This window comes from Callithrix jacchus, chromosome 20, assembly GCF_049354715.1.
Source record: "Callithrix jacchus isolate 240 chromosome 20, calJac240_pri, whole genome shotgun sequence".
NCBI lineage: Eukaryota > Metazoa > Chordata > Mammalia > Primates > Cebidae > Callithrix > Callithrix jacchus.
The window spans coordinates 16,552,046-16,579,316 of record NC_133521.1 but is presented as its reverse complement, the minus strand read 5'-3'; the positions used below and the strand labels follow the sequence as shown (position 1 = coordinate 16,579,316).

The following is a 27,271-nucleotide window of genomic DNA, read 5'->3' as shown; positions in this document are numbered from 1 at the left end:
GCGCTCGGCGCAGGTATAAACTGTGTTGTCATCCTCCGCCACAGCCTCCGCCGAGGCCATGCCGCTCCGCCCCGCCGGCCGCCAGGGGTCGCTGTGACGCGGCTCGGGCCCAGCGCGCGGTCGCTCTGGCCCGGGGAGGTCGCTGTCCTTATCTTCAGCAGGAGCCCGCGCCCAGTGTCTGTGTCAGCTCGTCCTCTACTTTGTCCTGTGGCGGCTCACTGCCCTCCTACTGTCCACCATGGCCCTGCTGCACTCCCGCCGCGTCCTCTCCGGCATCGCCGCCGCCTTCCACCCGGGCCTCGCCGCCGCGGCCTCTGCCAGAGCCAGGTAAGCCAAGGGAGACGGAGATGGAGCCGGGCGACGGCCCTGCCCAGCTGAGCTGCGAGCGCCCCAGAACATTCACCCCTCCCGGCTCCCGCACTGTTACTCACACACACACTTTTTTGCCACACCCTCGGCTTTCCCTTACCGGGGGCTGAAGATTGAGCCTCCGTGCCCCAAAGTGATCCTCGATTGAGCCTCCGTGCCCCACAGTGATCCTCGGGAACCCACATACCTCGCTCCCGCACCCGGCCCTGCAGGAAGGCGTGCAACATTATCCCTGGGGAAAAGAAGTGTGGCCCTCGGCGGCTCCCGGACTTCCATTCAAGGGGGAGGGGTGCGGAGACCAAGCGGGCCGCGGCGCCGGGGGGTGCCTGTGCCCTTGACCAGGTGCGCTGGGGTCAGCGGGCGCACCTGTCCTGGCCTTCCGCCCCCTTCCCCCCCCCCCCCCCCCCCCCGCCTCCGAGCAGGGTCGGCAAGCGGCGGTTGGCTCCGCTTGTGTGTCCTGGGCTGGAAGCGCACGAGAGGAAGGTTTCCGGGACGCCGGCATTCGGGCCTCGCTTTCCTCCCGGCATCCGCGACCTTGGCTTGGGGCATCCTCCAGATCCTGCGACCCCCACCCCGGGGTCCCTCTGATCCCGGGGCCCGTTGGGCCTTTGCTTGGGAGAGTATCGAGATGTAGTGTGCCTCCTTTTTTTTTTTTTTCCTCCCTTGTTGCCCCTAAGGAGATCGGTTGCAGAGAGGCCATCAATCTTCCTCTCCATCTCCCTGTGCTCTTTCATTCAGTAAACATTTCGTAACTGCAGTTTCTCAGAGCCAGGCTCTGGACCGGATGCTGGCGATACAACTGTGAACAAGGCGAGGGAAGGACAATGACAAATTGTCATTGTCCAAAAATGACATGATTTCGTACTGTGGTGTGTATAGTAGTATGGAGGGAAATTTCAGAGCATGAAATGAGCTCTGGCAATTCATTCCCAGTGGAGACTGGAGTCAGACGATTAATTCAACTCAAGAAGGCGATTTGGAGCACTCTGCTTAAGTACTACCTTAATAAGGAACTGAGTATTTTTGTGTTTTGTTGTTGTTTGTTTGGTTTTGTTTTTGAGACAAAGTCTCGCTCTGTAGGCCAGGCTGGAGTGCTGTGGCACGATCTTGGCTCACTGCAACCTCTCCCGGGCTCAAGCAATTCTGGCTCAGCCTCAAGAGTAGTTGGAATTACAGGCATGTGCCACCATGCCCAGCTAATTTTTGTATTTTTAATAGAGACAAGGTTTCATCATGTTGGCCAGGCTGGTCTCGAACTCCTGACCTCAGGTAATCCTTTCTCCTCGGCCTCCCAAAGTGCTGGGATTATAGGCGCGAGCCCTTGCGCCTGGCCAGGAACTGAATTTTAAAACCACCCCCAAGCAGGTATTAACTGCAGGGAGCAAAGCATTGCTTGGCCTTTCGTTTGAATGTGTGCTCCATGTCTTTCAACCAGCAGAACGGTTTGTTCTTTCCAAGGCCCCACAGCCTTGGCAGTATAGTTTTGCCCAGGCTTCCCACTTGCTTCTCTTCCTGACTTGGCTCCTTCCTGGCCCACTGTCAACGTGGCCTGCCTACCTAGTGGGCCAGAGCCAGGAGGAGTTATTTATGCAGCAAATTTAGAAAAACCAAAGGAGTGCTTAAAATTTCGGGCAAGAGAAAGTATGTTTACCGATTGTAGTAATCGTAAAATAATACCTTGTATTATGGATTTGGCTAGGTCACCTGAAGCTCTAGTGCTTGGTGAAAATCAGTCAGGGTTAGTCATTCTTTCAGTTTGAGAGCCTGACTCATTTTCTTTCTTTTCTGTATTTTCCCATTAAAATGTAAGTTTCATGAGAGCAGAGACTTTACCTACTTTATATTCACTGTTATGTCTCAGCACTATTAAGGTTCCTGGCATGTCTCTCATGTTGGATATTTTTAAGCCCTGATTTTTCACTTAATGCAACAGGAACAAATGCAGTATGACATTTTAATGTTGTGTCTTAGATCAAAATCTGAACATGGGCTGGTCCAAGTGTAATGGTGTTTACAACTAATTGATCATAATCAGTTAGATTTTATTGTTCCTTCACTCAACTAACCATAAACACACACACACAGGGGAACACAGTGCTGCAAAATATGTACAAAAAATAAATTCTTGGCCAGGCGCAGTAGCACATGCCTATAATCCCAGCACTTTGGGAGGACAAAGTCGATGGATCACAAGGTCAGGAGTTCCAGACTGGCCTGGCCAACATGGTAAACCCCATCTCTACTAAAAATACAAAAATTAGGCGGGTGTGGTGGGTGGCACACGCCTGTAATCCCAGCTACTCAGGAAGCTGAGGCAGGAGAATTGCTTGAACCCAGGAGGCGGAGGTTGCAGTGAGCTGAGATTGTGCCACTGCACTCCAGCCTGGGTGACAGAGCAAGACTCCATCTCAAAAAAAAAAAAGTTTTTGTTGTTGGTTTTTTTTTTTCAATACAGGGTCTCACTCTGTTGCCCAGGCTGGAGTGCAGCTGCACAATGGTGGCTCACTGCAGCCTGACTTCCCAGGCTCAAGTGATCCTCCTGCTTCAGCCTCCCATGTAGCTGGGACTACAGGCAATTTTTTAATTTTTTTATAGAGATAGGGTCTCCCTGTGTTGGTCTCAGACTACTGCCATCTCAGCCTCCCAAAGTGCTGGGATTATAGGCTGAGCCACCCTACCTGACCAGAAAATAAATTCTTAAAATAGTTGAGCACCTGATGTTGAGGAATTACTCTTCAAATTTAAACAGTGATACCTAATTAGACGATAGAACCAGGTACGGTATCTGGCATAAAGGTTAACTGTTCAGGCAAGGAGGTCAGACTTCACTCCTTCCACTGTGGAAGTGATCTTTACCTAGATCCAAATGGTTAAAGTGGAAAATGTTTAAAAGAAACTGAACTCATCAACATTTCTATTACAATAAAACCTTGTCAGTTGTTATTCTGAAGAATTGAGGATTTATCCAATGGCATACTTGGAACTCTTGGTAAATACGTGGAACTCTTTGTAAATTCAAGTGTATCATTTAACTAAACAATGCGAATCAAACTTTCTGTTCTTGACCTGTACTGTAAAAGTATAGTGACATGAGATCAGACGTAGTTGGAGTTCAATGAAGAAAAAAAATGCTAATGTATTTTGATTTATAATGATTTGTTTTTAATTCTGATTATTTAATTTTTAATGAAATAACTGAGCAGGTCTCACGAGACTCTTCAGATATGCAGTGTCCAGCTGTGGTACCATTACCACTAGCTAGAAGATCACAGACCAGGCGCAGTACCTCACACCTGTAATTCTAGCACTTTGGGAGGCTGAGGCAGGTGGATCACTTGAGCTCAGAAGTTCTAGACCAGCCAGGCAACATGGCAAGACACCATCTCTACATAAAATACAAAAATTAGCTGGGCATGGTGGTGTGCACATGAAGTCCCAGCTACTTGGAAGGCTGAGGTGGGAGGATAGCTTGAGCCTGAGAGGTGAAGAGTTGCAGTGATCCAGCCGATTACGCCACTGCACTCCAGCCTGGGCAGCAAAGCAAGACTGTGTCTCAAAAAAAAAAAAAAAAATCGGCCAGGAGCGGGTGGCTCACGCCTATAATGCCAGCACTTTCGGAGACTGAGGCGGGTGGATCACAAGGTCAAGAGATCGAGACCATCCTGGTCAACAAGGTGAAACCCTGTCTCTACTATAAATACAAAAATTAGCTGGGCATGGTGGCGTGCGCCTGTAGTCCCAGCTACTTGGGAGGCTGAGGCAAGAGAATTGCTTGAACCCAGAAGGCGGAGGTTGCGGTGAGCCGAGATCGTGCCATTGCACTCCAGCCTGGGTAACAAGAGCGAAACTCCGTCTCAAAAAAAAAATCACAACTGTGCTATTGTCTCTGCTATTTCTAGCTCTGTGATTGTGGGCAAGCTAATTAACTCCCCTTCTGATTTTAAAATAAGAATGTGAGGAAAAGCAGTTTAAAAACCGTAAAACTTTAAGTAGGCATAAGCTCCAGGGAAATGGCAATGCGTTTCAGTTGGAAAGGCTTACCTGAATACTTTGTACCTAACCTCTCTTGGATGACTAGTCAACATTGCTCAATGTTTGAGGCTTTGCGCTTGTATCCAAAGTGTACTGATAGGAATCACTTTATAGGTCACAGGTTATCAGCATTAGTTTTGCACTAGAACACTCTTAGTTTCATCTACTCAATTCCTTTAAAAACATCAGAGTTCTTACAATGTGTGTGGAGTCTTTACCATTTTAAGAAATGGAATAATAAAAGGCATGGAGGAGCTGAAAGATGATTACTAGTGTGGGGCTAATTAAATTTGAGTATTCCCTCTAGGTCAGGTGCCGTGGCTCACACCTGTAATCCCAGCACTTTGGGAGGCTGAGGTGGAAGGATCACTTGAGCCCGGCAATATGGCAAAACCCCATCTCTACAAAAAACAAAGCAGGCATGGTGGCACGCACTAATCCCAGCTACTCAGGGAGGATCACTTGAGCTCAGGAAGTAGATGCTGCAGTGAGCTGTGGTCACACTACTGCATTCTAGCCTGGGTGACAGAGTGAGACCCTAAAAAAAAAAAAGAATATCCCTCTAGGAGGGGAACAACAGACACTGGGGCCTACCCAAGAGTAGAGAATGGGAAGAGGGAGAAAATCAGAAAAAATAACTGTCAGGTACTATGCTTATTACCCAGATGATGAAATAATCTGTACACCAAACTCTCTGACACACACATGTACTCCTGAGCCTGAAATAAAATTTAAAAGAAAAACCTTGCAGGCCTCTGTCCTCTAGATGCCAGTAGTACCTGCTTTCCCCCAAAATTTCAACAAACAAAAATGTCTCCAGAAATTGTCAAATGTTCCCTGACTAGGCAACCCCTTCACCTCTCCCTGGCGAAGAACCACTTTCCTCATGATCTGGATTATAAAGCATTTTTCTGCTTGTCTCAAGCAATAGATAGGTGGGTTTTGTACCTGTATTCTTTAATCTGGATTTCATTTTCTTTTTTTTTATTGAGCAGCCTCAGGTATGTATTTCATTTTCAATCTAAAAACTAGCATTGTAATTGTAAAATGAACATAATTTATTACATATTATTTTTTAAAAACTAATTGAGTATCTCCACTTGTGTATCTAGATTGTTTAAAAATTCAGTATTTTGAAATTGCTTTTAGAATTCTTAAGATATATACCAGAAGACCCAAGGCTATGGTTTCTGAATTTCTATGCTTAACATTTTAAAGAACTTGAAAAATAAGTGCTTTTTACACCATTTAACAAAAATGATGCCTTCTGTCCTTGTGGTTGGGAGCAGTGGGCAGTGGCTTTGTTATTGATTGAGGGCTTGGAGGATACAGACTGTCTCCCCCTCCCGCCCCCCTCCCAAGACTGGGGAACGTAGCCCCAAGCTGGTCTGAAACCCTATGGTCAAGTGACCCTCCCACCTCAGCCTCCTGAGTAGCTGGGACTACAAGCAAGTGCCACTATGCCCAGCCAGACCATCTTTTTAAAAATAAAAATTGTTTTCTAGAACTGTTGTCTTTTATAATCTAGTATGTCTTTGACATTCAAAGTATTCCTTTCACTCAGCAGTTAATGACAGTGATGTAGACAGACAGGTGGCTACATGTTTTCAGAGTCTGAGTTGTGGATAAGTAAAAATGAAAGCTTTCTTCAGGCCCACTTCAGAAGTTGGTTCAAGGTATCTGTGCTTCTTACGATCGCCTAGGTACTAGGAACAGGAAAGTTGAGGCTTAATTTACTTGCCAGTGCTCACACAGCTGGCAGGTGACTGAGCTGTTATTTGAATCCATGCAGTTTGCCCAGAACTGAAATTACCCAAGGCAAGCTATTAAAAGAACCATTAAAAGAAGTAAGAGCCTGGGAAATCAAAAAAACTGGAATAATCTGCCCTTAAATAACAGAGAATTGACTGTACACACTAATTACAATGATTGTGACTGCGACAGTCTTTAACTGGTCAAGAGAGCATGAATTAAACTCTGTACTGCCATCCAGTATGCCATGGAGGAGTGAGGTGTATGAGTGCTGACTGGCCACAAGTACATTAAGAGAAACTTTGTTGGGAAAGAAATGTTCATGAAATAATTCGTGAGTTTATCAGCAGGGTGAACACAAAGAACATCCACGGTGTCATACTGAAACACGTGGCTGATTCACAATGGTTAAGTGATTACTAGGAGAATTTGGGCAATTTCACCTGGGTAATTTGAAGCCTTGCTTTTTTAGCTACCCGTTTGTCCTGCAACAACCCCCAGCTCTTTCTCACCATGAGGCTTTTTTCTTAAGCCTCTGCTTGGAAAGCTCTTTTTTGTTTCTCTCTCTTCCTTTCATCCTTAGCACTCAGCTGCTAAGTCATATCCTCCAGGAAGCCTTCCTAACCTGTACAGTACTTTCCTTCCCTTCCCCAAGCTATTAGGTCCTCTGCTCAGAGCTCCATAAATAATATCCTGTGCCCTGGGTCGGTCTGTATTACTGTCCCTCATCTCCCTGCAGTGCCCAACCTGCACTTCTTTCAGCTCCCTGCTGATCACCCCAGTGGACTAGTCGGGTAGCAAGGGATTATATTCTTTACATTCCCAGCCCTTAGCACATAGTGTTCTTAGTGATTGGTTTAGAAGATCGTAAGCCTAGAATAGTGTTCTGGCAAAGCAGAGAATCTCTACTGTCTAGGCTGATTGCACAACCTAGATAGGTTTTTTTTTAAAAAAAACTTATTTTGTAGATGAAGTCATTAATCACTAAACCAAGGAAACTAGGCCATCAGGATTGGGCAAACTTTGTTAAAATGTTAACCCTGTGCGCCTGTAGTCCCTGCTACTTGGAAGGCTGAGGTGGGAAGATGGCTTGAGTCTAGGAGGTCAAGGCTGCACTCCAGTCTCGGGGACAGAGTGAGACCTATCTCTTTGTTTGTCTGTTTATTAAAACTGAGTCTTGCTCTGTCGCCCAGGCTGGAGTGCAGTGGCACACTCTCAGCTCACTGCAACCTCCGCCTCCTGAGTTCAAACGATTCTTGTGCCTCAGCCTCCCAAGTAGCTGGGATTACAAGTGCCCGTCACCATGCCCGGCTAATTTTCGTATTTTTAGTAGAGATGGAGTTTCGTCATGTTGCTGAGGGTGGTCTCAAACTCCTGACCTCAGGTGATCCACCTGCCTTGGCCTCCCAAAGTACTGGGATTGCAGGCATGAGCTACTGCACCTGGCCAAGACCCATCTCTTTAAAAAAGACAAAACAGTTAAGTCAGCTTCTTTTCAGATTCATTTATTATAAATCCTAACAAAATTCACAGCCAGGTGCAGTGGCTCACACCTGTAATCCCAGCACTTTGGGAGCCCGAGGTGGGTGGATCACTTAAGGTCAGGAGTTTGGGACCAGCCTGGCCAACATGGTGAAACACTGTCTCTACTAAATATATAGAAATTAGCCAGGCATGGTGGCGCATATCTGTAATCCCAGCTATTTGGAAGGCTGAGGCAGAAGAATCGCTTGAACCTAGAGGTGGACGTTGCAGTGAGCCAAGATCATACCACTGCACTCCAGCCTGGGTGACAGAGCAAGACTCTGTCTCAAAGGTTAAAAAAAAATTATGAATTTTTTAAAAATTCACTTTCCAAGTTTTGTCTTCATATGCTCTTTCATATTTAAAACAAACTGGTACTTCAGGATAATAGTTCTCCTTGGGAAAATGTTAGGTCCATGTTATGTTAGCATACAGTATGTTTCCATCATTGCTATTTTCAGATGAATCAGTAAGTAAAACAAGCTGCTCAGTTTTTCTAATATAGTAAGTATTAATAGTTAGACCCCACATAAATAAATGCTCTTTGGGGTTTTCAGTAAGTTTTAAGAGTCTAACAGGATCTAAAGATCAAAGTTTGAGAACTGCTGTAGAGCAATTCTACTCTTTTTCCTTAAAAACACACGATTGTATTATTTGTCACTATTGATCCTTGTGTGGTCTCAACACTCATTGCTTTTAACCAAAGTAGCTTCTATTTCCCAGAGAAAATTAAGAAGGGAGGGTGATGTCAGTCCTACACAAGCATTCTAAACAGAGAGGCAAAACTCATGAACACACAACTTTTACAGCCACGTATATCCCTTTTCTGCCTCCTTAAAGTGGCAACAAAGAAAGACCTTCTTATTTTAATGACTCAAAACTATAGCCTCTTCAGCATGTAAAAATAAGCAAAGGTATATAAATTTTAAATCATGCTTGGAAATCAATGTATCTGTAGTCTGTCTTAGAAACTGATTAGGTATGCAATGAATAATAATCTGTTAATCAACTTGTAATATTAGACCAAAATTGTAAGTTACCGTAAAGATCTTGGAAATTGTCTTCAAGGCTGGGTGCAGTGACTCACACCTGTAATCCCAACACTTTGGGAGGCCGAGGAGGGCAGATCACCTGAGGTCAGGAGTTTGAGACCAGCCTGGCCAACATGGTAAAACCCCATCTCTACTAAAAACACAAAAATTTGGGTGTGGTGGTGGGTGCCTGTAATCCCAGCTACTTAGGAGGCTGAGGCAGGAGATTCTCTTGAACCCAGGAGGCAGAGTTTGCAGGGAGCCAAGATCGCACCACTGCATTCCAGCCTGGAAGACAGAGTGAGATTCCATCTCAAAAAGAAAAGAAAAAAGTTGTCTTCAAGCTGATGTATTACAAAATACAATTACCATTCTCCCAAAAGCCTATATCCCCATCCCCAGTCTAGTAAGAAAAACTTCAGACAAATTCCAGTAGAGGGGCATCCTACAAGATACCTGACCAGTATTCCCAAAACTATCACAGCTAAGAAGAGCTTTTGGAGACATGGCAGCTAACTATAATGTGGTGTCCTAGATGGAATCATGGAACAAAATTAGGTGAAAACTAAGGAAATCTGAATAATGTGTGGATTTAATAATATATCAGTATGGGCCGGGTGCAGTGATTCATGCCTATAATCCCAGCACTTTGGGAGGCCAAGGCGGGCAGATCACCTAAGGTTGAGTTTGAAACCAACCTGACCAATATGGAGAAACCCTGTCTCCATTAAAAATATAAAAATTGGCCAGGATTATAGGGCCTGCCTGTAATCCCACCAACTGGGAGGCTGAGGCAGGAGAATCGCTTGAACCTGGGAGGCGGAGGTTATGCAATGAACCAAGATCTGGCCATTGTGCTCCAGCCTGGGCAACAAGAGTGAGACTCCATCTGAAAAAAGAAAAAATATACAAAAATTTAGTCAGGTGTGGTGACAGGCTCCTGTTATCCCAGCTACTTGGGAGGCTAAGGTAGGAAAATCCCTTGAACCCATGAGGTGGAGGTTGCAGTGAGCGGAGAGCTCCTCTTTTCACTCCAGCCTGGGAGACAAAGAGTGAAATTTCATCTCAAAAAAAAAGTAATAATAATGTATCAGTATGTATTCATTAATTGTAACAAATGGGCCATACCAATGTAAAATGATAATGGGGAAACCTGGGGGTAGGAGTATATGGGACTGTACTGTCTGCTCAATTTTCTGTACATCAGTACTGTTTTGGCTCAGAGGCTGAGGCAGGAGAATTGCTTGAACCCAAGAGGCAGAGACTGAAATGAGTGAGATCATACCACTGCACTCCAGCCTGAGTGACAGAGTAAGCCTTTGCCTCAAAAAAAAGAAAAAAAGAAACAGGCCGGGTGCGGTGGCTCACGCCTATAATCCCAGCACTTTGGGAGGCCGAGGCGGGTGGATCACGAGGTCAAGAGATCGAGACCATCCTGGTCAACAAGGTTAAACCCCATCTCTACTAAAAATACAAAAATTAGCTGGGCATGGTGGTACGCACCTGTAGTCCTAGCTACTCAGGAGGCTGAGGCAGGAGAATTGCTTGAGCTGAGATCGTGCCATTGCACTCTAGCCTGGGTAACAAGAGTGAAACTCCGTCTCAAAAAACAACAACAACAAAAGTTTGTCAGAATAACAATTCAATTTCGTTTAACACAAATTTGTATTTTTCATAATTTTAAACATGATATAAGAGTAATGTGGCTGGGTGCCCTGGATCACCTGAGGTTAGGAGTTCTAGACCAACCTGGCCAAAATGGTGAAACCCCATCTCCACTAAAAATACAAAAATTAGCTGGGTGTGGTGGCACATGCCTGTAATCCCAGCTATTCAGGAGGCTGGAGCGGGGCAATCACTTGAGCCCAGGAGGTGAAGGCTGCATTGAGCCAAGATAGCACCACTGCATTCCAGCCTGGGCAGCAGAGCAAGAGTCTGTCTCATAAATAAGTAAAATGGATCTTGGATCTAGCTAATGGGGTTGAGCTAATGTATTTCTCATTTCAGCTCCTGGTGGACCCATGTGGAAATGGGACCTCCAGATCCCATCCTGGGAGTCACTGAAGCCTTTAAGAGGGACACCAACAGCAAAAAGATGAATCTGGGAGTTGGTGCCTACCGGGATGATAACGGAAAGCCTTACGTGCTGCCTAGTGTCCGCAAGGTGAGCTTACCATTTATCTCCTTCCAAGCAGCGTGAATAAACTGAAGGGAGCCCTGGAGAGTGTCAGGAACAGTGCTGGACTGGGAGTCAGGAGCCCTGGGCTTTAATTCTGGCACTAGTGGCATGAATCACCCAGGTTTTCTGGGCTGTAGTCTCCTTGGCTGTAGAGGTGAGAGGTTGGAACCACCTGTTTTTCTTCCAAGATTTAACTTTATGTGGTTCTGTGATCATCTATAAAACAGACATTAAATATGCTATAGAAATGCTTAGCTGTCCGGGTGCGGTGGCTCACACCTACAATCCCAGCCCTTTGGGAGGCCTACGCAGGCAGATCACGAGGTCAGGAGATCGAGACCATCCTGGTCAACATGGTGAAACCCTGTCTGTACTAAAATACAAAAAAATTAGCCAGGCTTGGTGGTGTGTGCCTGTAGTCCCACCTACTTGGGAGGCTGAGGCAGGGGGATCACTTGAACCCAGGAGGCAGAGGTGGCAGTGAGCCAAGATTGTGCCACTGCAATCCAGCCTGGGCAACAGAGCAAGACTCTGTCTTTAAAAAAAAACAAAACAAAACTGCTTAGCTATGCCCGGTTTAATCCTGAGGGTGCACAAGAGGACCAAGACTTTAAACACTGTCTCTTGGTGAGAGGAATAGCTCTTCGTGGATTGCTGTTATTTTCCATTTCTCTAATTGCGATTACCTTAATAAAACCTTTGTACACAGGCATGCTCTAGCCTTTCTTCCTGCTGAGCTATGGAATTTTTTGCCACCTCTTTCTTTTGTTATATTTTTATAACAAAAAGCATCTTTATTCATTAACTAAATAATCTAACAAATCCTTTTATAATTTTTTAAATTATTCAGCAAGTATTTTTGCTACTACAACCTGCATCACAGCCAAGCGCTATTGTACATTCCCTCATTCACACCTCACCTCAATACTGAGAGGTAGAAATAGTTCCTCCATTTAACAGAGGAGGAAACTGAGGCTCAGAAAGGCTAACTAACTTGCCTAGGGTAACACAATTAGTAAGGACCGCCAGGCCTCTGGTGCCAAAGCACAAAGATGTGTGGCTATTACTGTTAACCCTTCAAAGTTCTTAGGCTGGCATATAGCTTGCAATGCTTCTCCTGTATGCATTTAGTTTGATTTAATCATCTGATATCTATTTTAGGTGTTGCTTTTAAGCACATTCCAAGAATCCCGTTTTATGTTAAATTGTAACCAAGGAAGACTATACTCATCCACATAAAACCTAACTTAAGCAATAAAATACAATTTAAAAAAGAAAATATTTCTGTTCTGCAATATCAATTATCCAACATTCTACCTACCCTTCTCTGAGAGGAACTTCAAATTTTGAAAAAGGCTTGGCTGGGCTCAGTGGCCCATGCCTGTAATCCCAGCACTTTGGGAGGCTGAGGCGGGTGGATCACCTGAGGTCAGGAGTTGGAGAAGTCGTGGATCACGATCTCTACTAAAAATACAAAATTATTCAGGCATGGCGGCACATGCCTGTAATCCCAGCTACTCGGGAGGCTGAGGCAGGAAAATCACTTGAACCCGACAGAGGTTGCAGTGAGTTAAGATTGTGCCACTACTGCACTCCGGCCTGGGTGACAGAGCAAAACTCCATCTCAAAAAAAAAAAAAAAGGCTTCACCTCCAAAACTTAACTTATAAAACTTTAAATATTAATCATAGTAATTCCAGGTAAGGAGAAAAAAACTCAACGGATGCATTTCTCTTGTCTAGGCAGAGGCCCAAATTGCCGCAAAAAGTTTGGACAAGGAGTACCTGCCCATCGGGGGACTGGCGGAATTTTGCAAGGCATCTGCACAACTAGCCCTGGGTGAGAACAGCGAAGTCGTGAAAAGTGGCCGGGTAAGCTGAGCAGGCTCTGGCATCATCCCAGGTCTGTTTTAACAAATCTGTAATCATTTAAATAATTTTAAAGAACTAGGAAAAGACAACTCGTTTTGTGTCTAATAATTGTTTTGAGGAGACCACACTATTTCTAATAATTCTTCTTTGATAGTAAATTGTCATAATTAAATAATTTACATGACACCAATTCCAGAAATGTACTACTAGGAATCCAGAAAATGTGGAAGTAATTTGATTGATAGATTTGACATTACCTTTCTGTTAAGTCTCTACCTGCTTATGTTCCTTTTACATTGAATATGCTTTAGCAATGCTTAGCACTGCCTAGTTTTAGGCCTGCAGTTAACCCCCACCCTCACGTCCTAAGCTTTCAACTTGCACAGAAGAAGCAAGCCAGAAACAAGCCATGGGTGAACTATGGGGGCTAGACCAGCCTGGCGGCCCTTTGCTGTCCTTTCACAGCCTGTCTGGACTCTGAAAGAAGACCACGCTCCCAACGTGTGAACTCGTGCACATCGTGGTTCACTTTCTTTTGAAAAAAAAAATGTTTTTTAATGTGTGCATTTGTATATTTTTCTGGGTAAGCCTGGGGAGTAAAGAAACATAAAAACTAGCAACATTAAGCCAGCGTTTTCTCTCCCCTTCCCCCCCTGAAAAGCCGGAATAAATACACTTTATTTACAAGACTGGTCTAAGTCCACACATGAATTTAACTCAGAGTAAAGCACACAACGTCGACCCCAGGGTTATGTAGTAATTATCCAACATAAAATGGAATTTGGTTTAGTTCTGTCCAAACAGTCACCCGCCTGTTAGCTCCTCCTGGAAATTTCTGTACTTTTAATTCATGTGTTTTTTTGCCTAGTATCTGGTCTATCTAGATAATAACCTAAGTATGAGACTGGCCTACCTTAAAATAACATCGGTTTGTCTTTTATAAGTTGTTGTGTCTTGGCCAGACACAGTGGCTTGCGCCTGTAATCCCAACACTTTGTGGGGGTGTCAAGGTAGGTGGATCACCTGAGGACAAGAGTTCAAGACCAGCCTGACCAACATGGTGAGACTCCCATCTCTACTAAAAATACAAAACTTACCCAGGTTTGGTGGTGCACACCTATAGTTCCAGCTACTGGAAGGCTGACATGGGAGGATCGCTTGAACCCAGGAGGTGGAGATTGCAGTGAGCCAAGCTTGCACCACTGCACTCTAGCCTGGATGATACAGCAAGACCCTGTCTCAAAAAAAAAGTTCTTGTCCTTTGTGAATCATAGTATTATCGGACCTACAGTGAGGTTTTTATTTCCATCATGCCAAAGTTTGCAGAGACAAACTATTTTAAAAGAATTTTTTAGTTGGGTTTTTCCCTCTGTAATCCACTGCCACCCCAGTCCAGAAAAATAGATTTATGCTTTGTAGAGCCTTGTACTTCTACAATGCCTTTAAAAACAACAAACACTGGGCTCAAGCAATCCTCCCACTTTGGCCTCCCAAAGCACTGAGATTACAGCACTAATCTCAAAAAAAACAAACAAAGGCCTGGTGCAGTGGCTGACACCTGTAATCCCAGCACTTTGGGAGGCTGAGGCAGGTGGATTATGAAGTCAGGAGTTTAAGACCAGCCTGGCCAAGATGGTGAAACCCCGTCTCTACTAAAAAACACAAAAGTTAGCCAGGCGTGGTGGCACATGCCTGTAATCCCAGCTACTTGGGAGGCTGAGGTAGAGAATTGCTTGAACCCGGGAGGCAGAGGTTGCAGTGAGCCAAGATCGCGCCACTGCACTCCATTCTGGGCAGCAGAGTGAGACTCCATCTCAAAAAACAACAACAAACAAAAACCTCTTAAACTTACCATGGTTTCTTATTTGTCCCTTAAAGTTTACCAATTTGAATAAGCAAATTCACCTCAAGCATCTTCCTATTACCCAAAACATGAATATTTCAGGTTATGAAAACTCGTAGAAGGGGACCTTTTAGAAAACCTTTAAAATGTTATAATGTTCTCCTTGTATATTTGTTGACTTGCTTTTCAAGGAACTTTGATGTTTAGAGAGTCATTGTACTTCATATGATTCTAGAGTAATGTTTTAATGTAGTGACTGTTCTCAGTGTCTTTTTATTTATTTATTTTTTTTTTTTTTGAGACAGAGTCTCACTTTGTTGCCCACACAAGAATGCTGTGGCACAATCTCGGCTCACTGCAACCTCCACTTCCCAGGTTCAAGCAATTCTCATGCCTCAGTCTTTTGAGTAGCTGAGATTACGAGTGTGTGCCACCCCGCCTGGCTAATTTTTATGTTTTTAGTAGTGACAAGGTCTCACCATGTTGGCCAGGCTGGTCTTGAACTCCTGACCTCAAGTGATCCGTCCACCCTGGCCTCCCAAAGTTCTGGGATTATAGGCATGAGCCCCTGCACCTAGCCTCTCAGTGTCTTTTTATATCTTTTATGTAATTCACCCCTTTTTTATATTTGGGAGGAATTGTTGTGTTGTGAAAGTTTCCTGTGAAATACAGAATGATTACTAACTGGCCGTAAAGAATTAGCTTCTGAATTCTGAAGGGTCCTGGACAGAGCAGTGCCCCTGGGGCTGGGCCTGTATAGAGAGTGTTGCACATCACTGACCATGGGTGTCTCTCTTTCAGTTTGTCACTGTGCAGACCATTTCTGGAACTGGAGCTTTAAGGATCGGAGCCAGTTTTCTGGTGAGTCTGGAAGCTTCTTCAGCAAAGAACTATATATAAATTGCAGATGACAAGGCTTCCTGTTGTGTGTGTATCTGACTGTGGATACAGAAGTAGATTTCTTCTTTCCATGAAGTTTGCAGATGTTCTATTCTCTGATTAGAAAATGAAAGGATTTTGAAGAAATTACAAGAAACATAGAATATAGATGATGATTAAATTCAGTTGGCTAGGAACTTACTATTTACTAGGGAGCTTTTGCATTTTAAAATGCTTGTTTAATCCCTGTGAGGGAGGTATAGTTACGCTGTTTACAGGTGAAGAAAGTAAGACCCAGCTAGGTCCTTGGCTACGCGGCCAATATAACTGTCAGAGACTGTTCCAACCCATGCAGTCTCACTGCTGAGTCAATACTACTTCTCAACCATAGAGAGAAACTGGGTTTCAGCAGAGAAAAATGTTCTCTCATTAAAATATGTCAACTTTTTTTGCCTCTCCTTTGTTCATTTTTCTATTTCCTCTCATCTTTTAGCAAAGATTTTTTAAGTTCAGCCGAGATGTCTTTCTGCCCAAACCAAGCTGGGGAAATCACACACCCATCTTCAGGGACGCTGGCATGCAGCTACAAGGTTATCGGTATTACGACCCCAAGACTTGCGGTTTTGACTTCACAGGCGCTATGGAGGACATTTCAGTAAGTGGGGCTTTCAGGAGGAGACAGATGAATAAAACTCTTGCTTGTGGACATATGGTGTCTCCCAACATGTCCCAGTACTAGGGATGAGCTGATTCCCAGACTTCTGGTTACCTTTGTTACTTATCAAATGATGGGATCGTGTAGCATTTCAGATAAACTGTTTCCTTTAAAGCTGCAAAGTCATCTGTTGGTTGTTTTTCTCTCTAGAAAATACCAGAGCAAAGTGTTGTTCTTCTGCATGCCTGTGCCCACAATCCCACGGGAGTGGACCCGCGTCCGGAACAGTGGAAGGAAATAGCAACAGTGGTAAAGGTGAGGAGGATGAACTCAATGGTGACAGTTCTGTGTTTAGTAACCAGCTTTGGAGGCTTAATTTGGCAGTGTCTTAACAGAGAGTCTTAACCTTGAACCTGCATGAAATGTCCACACAGGTGGATAAGCGGCCAGAAAAGGGCTCCTCATTTGTGTGATTAGCAGTTCTGGGATTGATGACGCATGAGCATTTGAAAGTAATTTTTTTTGGCTGGGTGCAGTGGCTCACCCCTGTAATCCCAGCACTTTGGGAGGCCAAGGCGGGCAGATCACCTGAAGTCAGCAATTTGAGACCAGCCTGGCCAACATGGTTAAACCCCGTCGGTATTAAAAATACAAAATTAGCCAGTCTTGGTGGCCCATGCCTGTAATACCAGCTATTCAGGAGGCTGAGACAGGAGAATCACTTGAATCCAGGAGACAGAGGTTGTAGTGAACCGAGATCGCACCACTGTACTCCAGCCTGGGCAACAAGAGTAAAACTGTCTCAAAAAAAGAAAATAAATTTTTTCCTCAGCCTGGATGTAGGGAACTCTGATAAAACCTGTCTACTGATCCCAGGATGTCTGCTGTTAATGCACATTCACCCTCCCTATGTGTCCCAGTGGTTGATTATTCATCTTTTTAAACAATTTTCATGTCTTCCCCTTGCAGCATTGCCGTGATCACTCTCAAAGTGTAGCCAGCTGTCAGAGAAGATACTAGTCAAAATTCTAGGGGAGAAAATATTATTCCTGTTGTCTTGTGTCCCTGTTTTCCCTTTTTACTTTTTTTCCTTTCCCTTTCTTATCTTTTTTTTTTTTTTAAACAGAGTCTCACTCTGTCACCCCAAGGTGGAGTGCAGTGAAACAATCATGGCTCACAGCAGCCTCTATCTTCAGGGTTCAAACAGTCCTCCTACCTCAGCCCCTGAGTAGCTGGGACTACAGACATGTGTGCCACACCTGCCTGGCTAATTCTTTCTATTTTTTATAGAAACAGCTTATCACTTTGTTGCCCAGGCTGATCTCAAACTCCTGGGTTCAAGCGATCCTCCCACCTTGGCCTCCCAAAGTTCTGGGATTATAGACAGGGGCCACCACACATGGCCAGTTTCCCTTTCTTTTTCTTCTGTCAAATCTAAGCTGCAAACAAAATGAGACAGAAACAGCATTTGGAGAACACTTTGAAGATGAGATGTTTCTAATGAGGTTGTCTCATTAGCTCTGGGTGTGGGATGAGTCTTCCGGGGTTACCTTAGCCCCACAAAAGCCTAATAAAGCCTTTGTGTTTATTGGGACCATGCCCACCTCACATAAACATTTTTCAGATTTTTATAAACATCTAGGGCATCTTCAGACAGACTGCTAAAGCTTTGAACTTTCTTTTCCTCCTCAGAAAAGGAATCTCTTTGCCTTCTTTGACATGGCCTACCAAGGCTTTGCCAGTGGTGACGGTGATAAGGATGCCTGGGCTGTGCGCCACTTCATTGAACAGGGCATTAATGTTTGTCTCTGTCAATCATATGCCAAGAACATGGGCTTATATGGTAAGCTACAGCACCCAACATGATACATGTTATGCTGGGAGAGAATGCCACGAAGGCATAGAGCTTGATGGGTAGGTTGGTGGGGGTGGTTATGTGTATGTGAGGGTGTGTGTGGGTGTGGGTGTGTGTGTGTGTGTGTGTGTGTGTGTGTGTGTTCATGTCCACGTCCTCCCTACCCTGAGATGAGACTGGTATTGTAGATTTTACTGATTTTCTTAGCCATATGTTCTTCAGTGTCCTTAAATTCTTCCAGCAAAGGAAACTGGTTACTACTTCTCTAAACAAAAAATGACTTATCCATGAGCCAAGAAGATAGATGCAATAAAAAGATGCCTTTGAATACTCCTGAGTACTCAAAGTTTTATTGTGCCTCGGTTTACTATTTTGGTTGTTGAAAACTTTTTATAATAAAAAGTTTTCTTTTTATTATAAAAAGAAATTTGGGGGCCGGGCGCAGTGGCTCACGCCTATAATCCCAGCACTTTGGGAGGCCGAGGCGGGTGGATCACGAGGTCAGGAGATCAAGACCATCCTGGTCAACAAGGTGAAACCCCGTCTCTACTAAAAATACAAAAATTAGCTGGGCGTGGTGGTGAGCGCCTGTAGTCCCAGCTACTCGGGAGGCTGAGGCAGGAGAATTGCTTGAACCCAGAAGGCGGAGGTTGCGGTGAGCCGAGATTGTGCCATTGCACTCCAGTCTGGGTAACAGCAGCGAAACTCCATCTCAAAAAAAAAAAGAAATTTGGGGGTCCTTTGGATGGAAACAGATAATACATAGCAAATAAATTCATGATTTACTTTAGCACATTAGATAGTAGAGCCAGAAGACGAGATCCATTTTTGTCTTTCAGGTGAGCGTGTAGGAGCCTTCACTATGATCTGCAAAGATGCAGATGAAGCGAAAAGGGTGGAGTCACAGTTGAAGATCTTGATCCGTCCCATGTATTCCAACCCTCCCCTCAATGGGGCCCGGATTGCTGCTGCCATTCTGAACACCCCAGATTTGCGAAAACAATGGTAAAGGCTTATGCCACTCCCCAGCCACCCACCTGTTCCCACCACTGCTCCTTCAAAGCTAGTATTTAATTGACCTCTAGTGATATACCCATAGATTCTATATGCAGAAGACGGGGAAGGGAGGAAAGAATGTGCATTCCTTTTTTAAAAAATTGATTGGTTGAGATAGGGTCTTGCTCTGTCACCCAGTCTGGAGTGCAGTGTTGCAATCCTAACTCACTGTTACTTTGTACTCCTGGCCTCAAGCAGGCCTCCAGCCTCAGTCTTCCAAGTATTTGTTAGCACTTTGAACCAAATTAGTTGGTATTTCTCTGTAAGAGACAGACATAATTTTTATTTTTTTTATTGTTTTTTTTGTTTACTCACAGCAGTCATATAAGATTTTCTTTTCTTTTTTTAGACATAATTTTTAAATGGTAGTTCTTTTTTTTTCCATCATCTCCATGTTAAATAGAACCTGCCTTTCCCTAAAATCGGTTTTGAATTATGTACCTCACATAGGAAAACTTCCTTAAGAACATCATATTTTGTGTCCCAATAATTGCTAGCATTGAATCAGTATTTCTGCATATTTTTGTGTTTTATTGTAGAGACAGGGTCTTGCTGTCTTGCCCAGGCTGGTCTCCTCAAATTCCTAGGCTCAAGTGATCCTCCCACTGCAGACTTCCTAAGTGCTGGGGTTACAGGTGTGAGCCACTGCACTCAGCCTAATTTTTTATTAATCTGTACTGTCTGACTGTCGACATCTGTTCTCTGAATTAGTGTTACTCAGTCGGTTTGACCACAGTCCACGTGAGAAATAGATTTAAAGCTGGGCACAGTGGCTCACTTCAGTGCTGTAATCCCAACACTTTGGGAGGCTGAGGTGGTAAGATCATTTGAGACCAGCCTGGGCAACATACTAAAACCCCATCTATAAAGTTTTAAAACTATATATTTTACATCATGACCTTGAACACATTATGTATTTATAAGTATATATAACTGAAACTATTTTATAAACTCAGTACTTCATGTGCTCTACTCCAATTTTTATTTTATTTTATTTTTTATTTTTTGAGACAGTCTTGCTCTGTCACCCAAGCTAGAGTGCAGTGTCGTAATCTTGGGTCACTGCAACCTCTGCCTCCCAGGCTCAAGCAATTCTTGAGCCTCAGCCTCCTGAGTAGCTGGGATCACAGACATGCGCCACTACGCCTGGCTAATTTATTTTGTATTTTTAGTAGAGACATGTTTCGCCATGTTGGCCAGGCTGGTCTCAAACTCCTGGCATCAAGTGAACCACCTAACTTGGCCTCCCAAAGTGCTGGGATTACAGGCATGAACCACCACACTCAGTCTCTACTCTAATATTTTCTAAATGCCAAATGCATCTTACTAAATTGAATTTAACATACTAAGCCAGGCAAGGTGGCTCACGCCTATAATCCCAGCACTTTGGGAGGCCAAAGTAGGGGATCACTTGAACCCAGGAGTTCGAGACCAGCCTAGGCAACATAGCGAGACTGTCTCTATTACAGTTAAAAATAAAAAATAAATAAATAATTAACCTACTAATGGGTGATAAGACGTAATGGTCATGAGACGTAATTTAGAAAACACTGCTCTAGAAAGTGGCTGGCAAACTGTTCTGTGAGTCAATCCTGTTTGCCCTTTCTTCTTATAAAAAAAGTTTTCTTTTTTTTTTTTTTTTTTGTCTTTTTCTTTCTTTCTAAAGAAGTAAATAAAGTTTTATTGGAACACAGCTGTACCCATTTGTTTATGAATTGTGTATGGCTGCTTTTATACTGCCATGGCAGAGTGAGCAGTTGTAGCAGGCAGAGACCATATGGCCCGTAGAGCCTAAAATAATTATTGTTTGGCCATTTATAGAAAGCATGCCAACCCCTACTCTATGTAATTCAGAGTTCATAAAAGCCATGATGCCTGTGGAAGGTGTGGTCTGTTACATAAGTTTCTCCTGTGCAGCTGCTTGGTTGAGAGGGTACATCTCTGAGCAGCTCTTAGGTAGAAAAGCTAAACCTCTCTCTAAGAAACTTGATAGGTAGCTCCCCAAGTCGTCATGTGACAACTATTTTTTTTCTATCTTCACTTTCTATCTCAAGAACATTAAAGTAAATACTAAGAATCTGGTTCAGGAACATTTTTTTTAATGTTTTTTTCCAGACAGAGTCTTGCTCTGTCACCCAGGCTGGAGCACAGTGGTGAGATCTTGACTTGCTGCAACCTCCACCCAGATTCAAGCGATTCTGTTATCACAGCCTCCTGAGTAGCTGGGATTACCGGTGCCCACCACCATACCCGGCTGATTTGTATATTTTTAGTAGAAATGGGGTTTTACCATATTGGTCAGGCTGGTCTCAAACTCCTGACCTCATGTAATCCACCTGCCTCAGCCTCCCAAAGTGCTGGGATTACAGGTGTGAGCCACTGCGCCCGGGCTTCCTTTTGTTGTTTCATAGAGACGAGGTCTCACTGTGTTATCCAGGCTAGTCTCAAACTACAGGGCTCAAGACTTCCTCATACCTCTGCCTTCCAAAGTGCTAGGATTACAGCTGTGAGCCACTGCACCCAGCTCAGGATAGTTCTATATGAAAGAATAGATTGAGCCACTGCACCCAGCTCAGGATAGTTCTATATGATAGAATAGATTCACATTATACCTACCAAAAAATTGACTACTTTTTATAGTATATTTTTTCCAGTATAAAATTAACATGTAAGTATATTTCTCAAAGTTTGTGAAAGGGAAAAAATTAACCGTAAATCTAGGTATTCTAACCCAGCTTTTTTTTCTTCTTGCCCATTGTTATCTGTAGTTGTGACATACTGTTATGTATGTATGTGTAGGACTGGTTTTGGTTTTGCCACTTAGAATTATACTAAGCTTTTTTTACTTAATATCTTTAATGTTTTTAAAAATATTTTCATATTCTCTCGTTATGAAAAAATTTTTAATGCATTTCAACACACAATTTGAGAGTCTATAGTAGACAAAGATGCCAAACTATGTTATTGACTACCCTCAGGGTGGTTATAATCTGATGAGAAAGATACACATGTGACTTTTTTGTTGTTGGTTTTTTGAGAAAATCTTGCTCTGTGGCCCAGGCTGGAGTGCAGTGGTGCAGTCTCACTACAGCCTCTGCCTCCTGGGTTCAAGCAATTCTCCTGCCTCAGCCTCCCCTGAGCTGGGACCACAGGCGCCCACCACCAGGCCTGGCTAATGTTTGTATTTTTAGTAGAGATTCGGTTTCACCATGTTGGCCAAGCTAGTCTCGAACTCCTAACCTCAACAAATCCACCTGCCTCAGCCTCCCAGAGTGCTAGGATTATAGATGTGAGCCACTGCACCCAGCCACACATGGTATTTAATATAACACAGAATGGAATAAATGATGACTAAAGGGAGAGCTGTTGATTCTAGTGGGGAGTTGAAGAAGATGTAATAAGGACCGTGGCATGTGAGCTGTGCCTTAAAGAGAGGAAAGGGCTTTTTTTTTTTTTGCAAAGAAAATGAAGCAGACAAGGAAACTGGGCAGAGATCTGTGTAACGGCATAGGCATTGTTAGGCAGAACTTGTGTAGAAAGTCCCAAGTTGTTTTCATGATGAAAACACAGAGTGTGAAGAGGACTGTGGGAGGCAGCCAAGCTAAGAAGGTGAAGCAGATCATGTAGCACCCTGTTTAATACTGTAAGTAAAGTCAGAACTTGATTCTCCAGGCAAGAAAGAGGATGGAGCAGTTTGGCTAAGATGGCTCCACATCTAGCCCTGTTCAGACACTCCGTGTCTTTGGGATCCAGGCCTCAAAGTGAATGAAGCTGGACTGTAGGAAATTTAAAATCAGATGCCATACCTGGAGGGGTCAGGGGCTCCTCAATTCTAGCTAGTAATTATGCTGCTAATACAGCGCTGTCAGCTTCTCATTTTTCAAGAGAAACTACAGGTTTAAGCTTTTATGCACAAGTGCCCGGTTTAAAAATGTTTCACTGGGTCAAGTAAAACATTACTAAGTCCCATATTTGGCCTCAAATTGTCAGGACAATACTTCTAACTCTGCGTGACATCATTATAGAGAAATGGTTTGGGAAAGTGAACACCTAAGAACAGGGAGATAAACTGTAAATGGAAACGTCATTGATGAGAGCCAAGAATGTTCCAGAGCCATGGGAATGGAGTGGAAAGGGTAGATTCTGAGGAAGGGGAAGGTTGTATTCAGAATCAGGTGATCCCTGTGTATAGTTGGGACTACCTTCTCCAGTCCTTCAGACAGAATTTACTCTTCCTTGGGGCTTTTAGTACAGCAATGTCCTATCTGTTTTACATTATGTGGCCTTATTCCGTACTTTGTTTGCAGGTTTGGTTACCAGCATCCCTTGTAAGCCTTTGAAGGCAAGGAGTCAAGCTGTCACCACCTACGATAGCTTGACTCATTGTAGATTCATAGTACATTGTCTCACTTGGGAAGATAGGAAAGTATATTTCATCCATGTCAAAAATAAGGTCATATTTTGTTTAACCCACGCTTTTACCTTAATCTTCATAAGTTTTAGAGTGATTCATTCACTTAATTCATTCACTTAATACAGATGCAGTTACGATGGGGTTACATCCCAATAAGCCTGTCATAAGTCAAAAATATATTTAAGGCCAGGCTTATGCCTGTAATCCTAGCACTTTGGGAGGTCAAGGTGGGAGAATCACTTGTATGTTGTTTTTGCACCATCATAAAGTTGAAAAATTGTGAGTCAAGGACTGTCTCTACTCAAGTGTGTTAACTGTTGTAGTTGCCTAATGAAAATAGTGTTCCGATATAAAACAGAATGCTACACAACAGCTTTCGTCCCTAACCAGTGACAGCATGTGACTCAGCTGTGGCCTGAGAATTGAGGCACACTTGGGAAGGGCTCAAGGGAGCTAAAAATGCTGTGAACTCTGGCACATCTGTCAGTGCTTAGGCAGATGAGCTGCATCTCTGGGTTTCTTTACAGGTTGCAAGAAGTGAAAGGCATGGCCGACCGCATCATTAGCATGCGGACGCAGCTGGTCTCCAACCTCAAGAAGGAGGGCTCCACCCACAACTGGCAACACATCAGCGACCAAATTGGCATGTTTTGTTTCACAGGGCTAAAGCCTGAACAGGTGAGTGATTCTGATTTCTCTACAGCAGGCCAACTGATCAGTCTTTGCAAACCAGGATTATTTTTTTTCCTCTTCCTTATTTAATTTTTTTTTTTTTTTTGAGATAGTCTTGCTCTGACACCCAGGCTGGTATGCAGTGGTGCAATCTCAGCTCACTGCAGTCTCCACCTCCCACGGCTCAAGTGATCCTCCTGCCTCAGCCTTCCGAGCAGCTGGGACTGTAAGCACACCTAGCTAATTTTTGCATTTTTAGTAGAGACATAGTTTCGCCATGTTGCCCAGGCTTGTCTTAAACTCCTGGACTCAAGCGATCCACCCACCTTGGTCTCCCAAACTATAGGAATTACAGGTGTGAGTCACTGAGACCAGCCCCAGAAGGGTTCTTCGTCGATCACCCACCTGTTCAAAGTTACCCTAAAAAACAGTTAAAACAGTTATTTTGGAGCCCTTTTAGGTAAAGGTATTGTAATTATTTTTAGTGTTTATTTTGCTTTATTCTTTTAGTTGTTTATGTCTCTGTATCCCCCAGGAACTCACAAACTTCTAAAGAGCAGAGCATGTTTTGATCATGTTCATGATCATTGCTGCTTCTCCCAAGAAAGCAATAGGAGAAATAGCTGTTTCATAACCGAATCCTGGCTCTGCTGAATCTAAAGATTTTTTTTTTCCCCACCTGTTTATGACTCAGAATTCATCATCCTACTTTAAAGTAGCTTTTTTTTTTTTTCAGACGGAGTCTCACTCTGTCACCCAGGCTGGAGTGCAATGGTGTGATCATGGCTCACTGTAGCCTCCGCCTCCCAGGTTCCAGTGATTCTCCTGCCTCAGCCTCCTGGATAGCTGGGATTACAGGTGTGTGCCACCACACCTAGCTAATTTTTGTATTTTTAGTAGAGATAGGGTTTCACCATGTTGGCCAGGCTGGTCTTAAACTCCTGACCTCAAGTGATCCACTCGCCTTGGCCTCCCAAAGTGCTGAGATTATAGGCGTGAGCCACCATGCCCAGCCTTAAAGTAGCTTTTTATTATTATTTTATTCCAAGCTAACAGCAAATTCTGGGAACAGGGTTTAAGGGAAGAAATAGAGCTTTAATGAGTTGGCTACTGCCCCAGGCCAGGGAGAATCCCCCTTACCAGGAAGAGGTACCTAAAATTCTTTCCTTTCTGCAGGTGGAGAGGTTGACCAAGGAGTTCTCCATCTACATGACAAAGGATGGCCGCATCTCTGTGGCCGGGGTCACCTCCAGCAACGTGGGCTACCTTGCCCATGCCATTCACCAGGTCACCAAGTAATGTCCCTGGTGTGAGGAAGCAAAGACAACCTTTCTGTCTTCAGCCTCTGCTATTGGGAGCTTCACACAGAGAATAAGAGAGAGTGGATGGTGGTGAGTGGATGATTTCCTTCAACCACAGTGTGTAACACACAGCGATTGAATGTTTCTCAGAAAAGAGCATGTAGTGACACAGGACAGAGGCGCTGGCATCTGGAACATTGTGGCTCTAAACCAAACTCTCTCCCGTCCTTTTATCTCCAACTTTTCTCAAAGAGTTTACATGTGCAAGAAAGTCATCGCACCAAAAAACCTGTCAATTATGCCATTGCAATATTTCAGAAGCTTTAACTGAAGTGTCAGTTTCCTCCTGAGAAATAGCGCACATTAGAGGCTTTGAGAGAAGACCTAGTTCTGTCATGAACAGTGGGCCTCATGTCTGTCCTTCCATCATGGAGCAACCTCATCAACAGACTGCATTGCAGAAATTATGTTTTATGTAAACCAGTGAGTCTGCTGCCACTACAGCAAGGAAAACAATGCAGTTTCCTATCTTATTTAAGAAAAAGAGAAGGCTCTTCTCCCTTGTCATTGCTGTTCTTTAACTGACACACAAAGATTTTTAAGTAATGCAAATTTTAATCCCATTCTATTGCATAACTGACCATCAACCCCATCCTACTGGGATTTATTTAAGAATAAAGAACATAATTTTCTGCTAACGTCATACCCTCACCTTTCTCAGCAAAGAATAGTGGAGAGTAGGTAACTGTCCTTGATCTCGGCATCCTCTTGAATGATTGCGTAATTTTCTCCAGTTGGGATGTTGTCTCTGCCCAGTTGAACCTCCTCCCTTTGCTGAATGTGGTTGTGCAAGTCACTCCTCTCGCGTCGCGAGTCCAGCAGCGCAGGGTGGTACCAGGGAAGAGGACATTCTAGGCTTTGTGTGCTGACAGCTGGGTTCAGGCTTCACCCACGGAAAGAACTACCATCTGCTCTAATCACATAGACTTATTGCGGCCTGGTTTCTCTGTTACAATAAAATTACTGTAGACCCAAGTGCTGTCTACTAAGGTATCTTTTTTTCTTTAATGGGAGGAAGGTGTAGGAGTGGGTAAATATTCTAGAAGTTTGGAATCATGTAGCTGATCATAAGCCAGTAGATGTGTCCACTATTCCAAATATTGACCAAAGAGTCATCGTTTTCTTCTTCATGTTGTCATTCAGTGTGTCCAGTCCAAAGATGCTGAGAATGTGGGTGTAATCCCTCGGACCTTGGGGGAACAAATGGAGTCCCTTCAAGGATCCTGTGGATATAGGCAAGGGGTGGTAGAAGGGATGGAGGAGAACTGACAGCTTCAGGGGTCTATAGGAGCCAAGTGGTAACGTAAATCAAAAACTGGATATAAGATGATCAGTGGTGATCAGCCCTCATCCTCAGCATTGAGGAGCAGGAGCAAAGTGACAGGAACTGTGAGGATGAAAGCCTAAGGTAGCATTTCAAGAAAAATGGAAATCTTGTTTTTTGGGTTTTTTTTTTTTGAGACGGAGTTTCATTTTTATTGACCAGGCTGGAGTGCAATGGTGAGATCTCGGCTCACCACAACCTCAGCCTCCCAGGTTCCAGTGATTTTCCTGCCTCAGCCTCCTGAGTAGCTGGGATTACAGGCATGCGCCACCATGCCTAGATTGTTTTGTATTTTTAGTAGCAATGGGGTTTCTCATCATGTTGGCCAGGCTAGTCTCAAACTCCTGACCTCGTAATCTACCTGTGTCGGCTTCCCAAAGCGCTGGGATTACAGGCATGAGCCACCATGCCCCGTGGAAATTTTAATTTCTATGGGTGAACTGTTGGTGCTTAAA

The 27,271-nt window shown here is 43.9% G+C and overlaps 1 protein-coding gene across 1 annotated transcript; it reads left to right on the top strand.

Annotated features, from left to right (window-relative positions):
- Positions 1-176: 176 nt before the first annotated feature.
- Positions 177-26,467, top strand: GOT2 (glutamic-oxaloacetic transaminase 2). The gene is made up of 10 exons (XM_002760956.6): positions 177-327; positions 10,716-10,872; positions 12,629-12,757; positions 15,402-15,461; positions 15,973-16,134; positions 16,345-16,449; positions 17,827-17,977; positions 18,829-18,994; positions 23,987-24,137; positions 25,308-26,467. The coding sequence occupies exons 1-10, from the start codon at positions 239-241 to the stop codon at positions 25,428-25,430; spliced, it is 1,293 nt and encodes a 430-aa protein (XP_002761002.4). The 5' UTR covers positions 177-238; the 3' UTR covers positions 25,431-26,467.
- Positions 26,468-27,271: the final 804 nt, after the last annotated feature.

Coding starts and splice junctions, on each gene's coding strand:
- GOT2 (XM_002760956.6), top strand. CDS start 239: ATGGCCCTGCTGCACTCCCGCCGCGTCCTCTCCGGCATCGCCGCCGCC. Junction 16,135..16,344: donor GCGCTATGGAGGACATTTCA/GTAAGTGGGGCT, acceptor TTTTCTCTCTAG/AAAATACCAGAGCAAAGTGT. Junction 24,138..25,307: donor CAGGGCTAAAGCCTGAACAG/GTGAGTGATTCT, acceptor TCCTTTCTGCAG/GTGGAGAGGTTGACCAAGGA.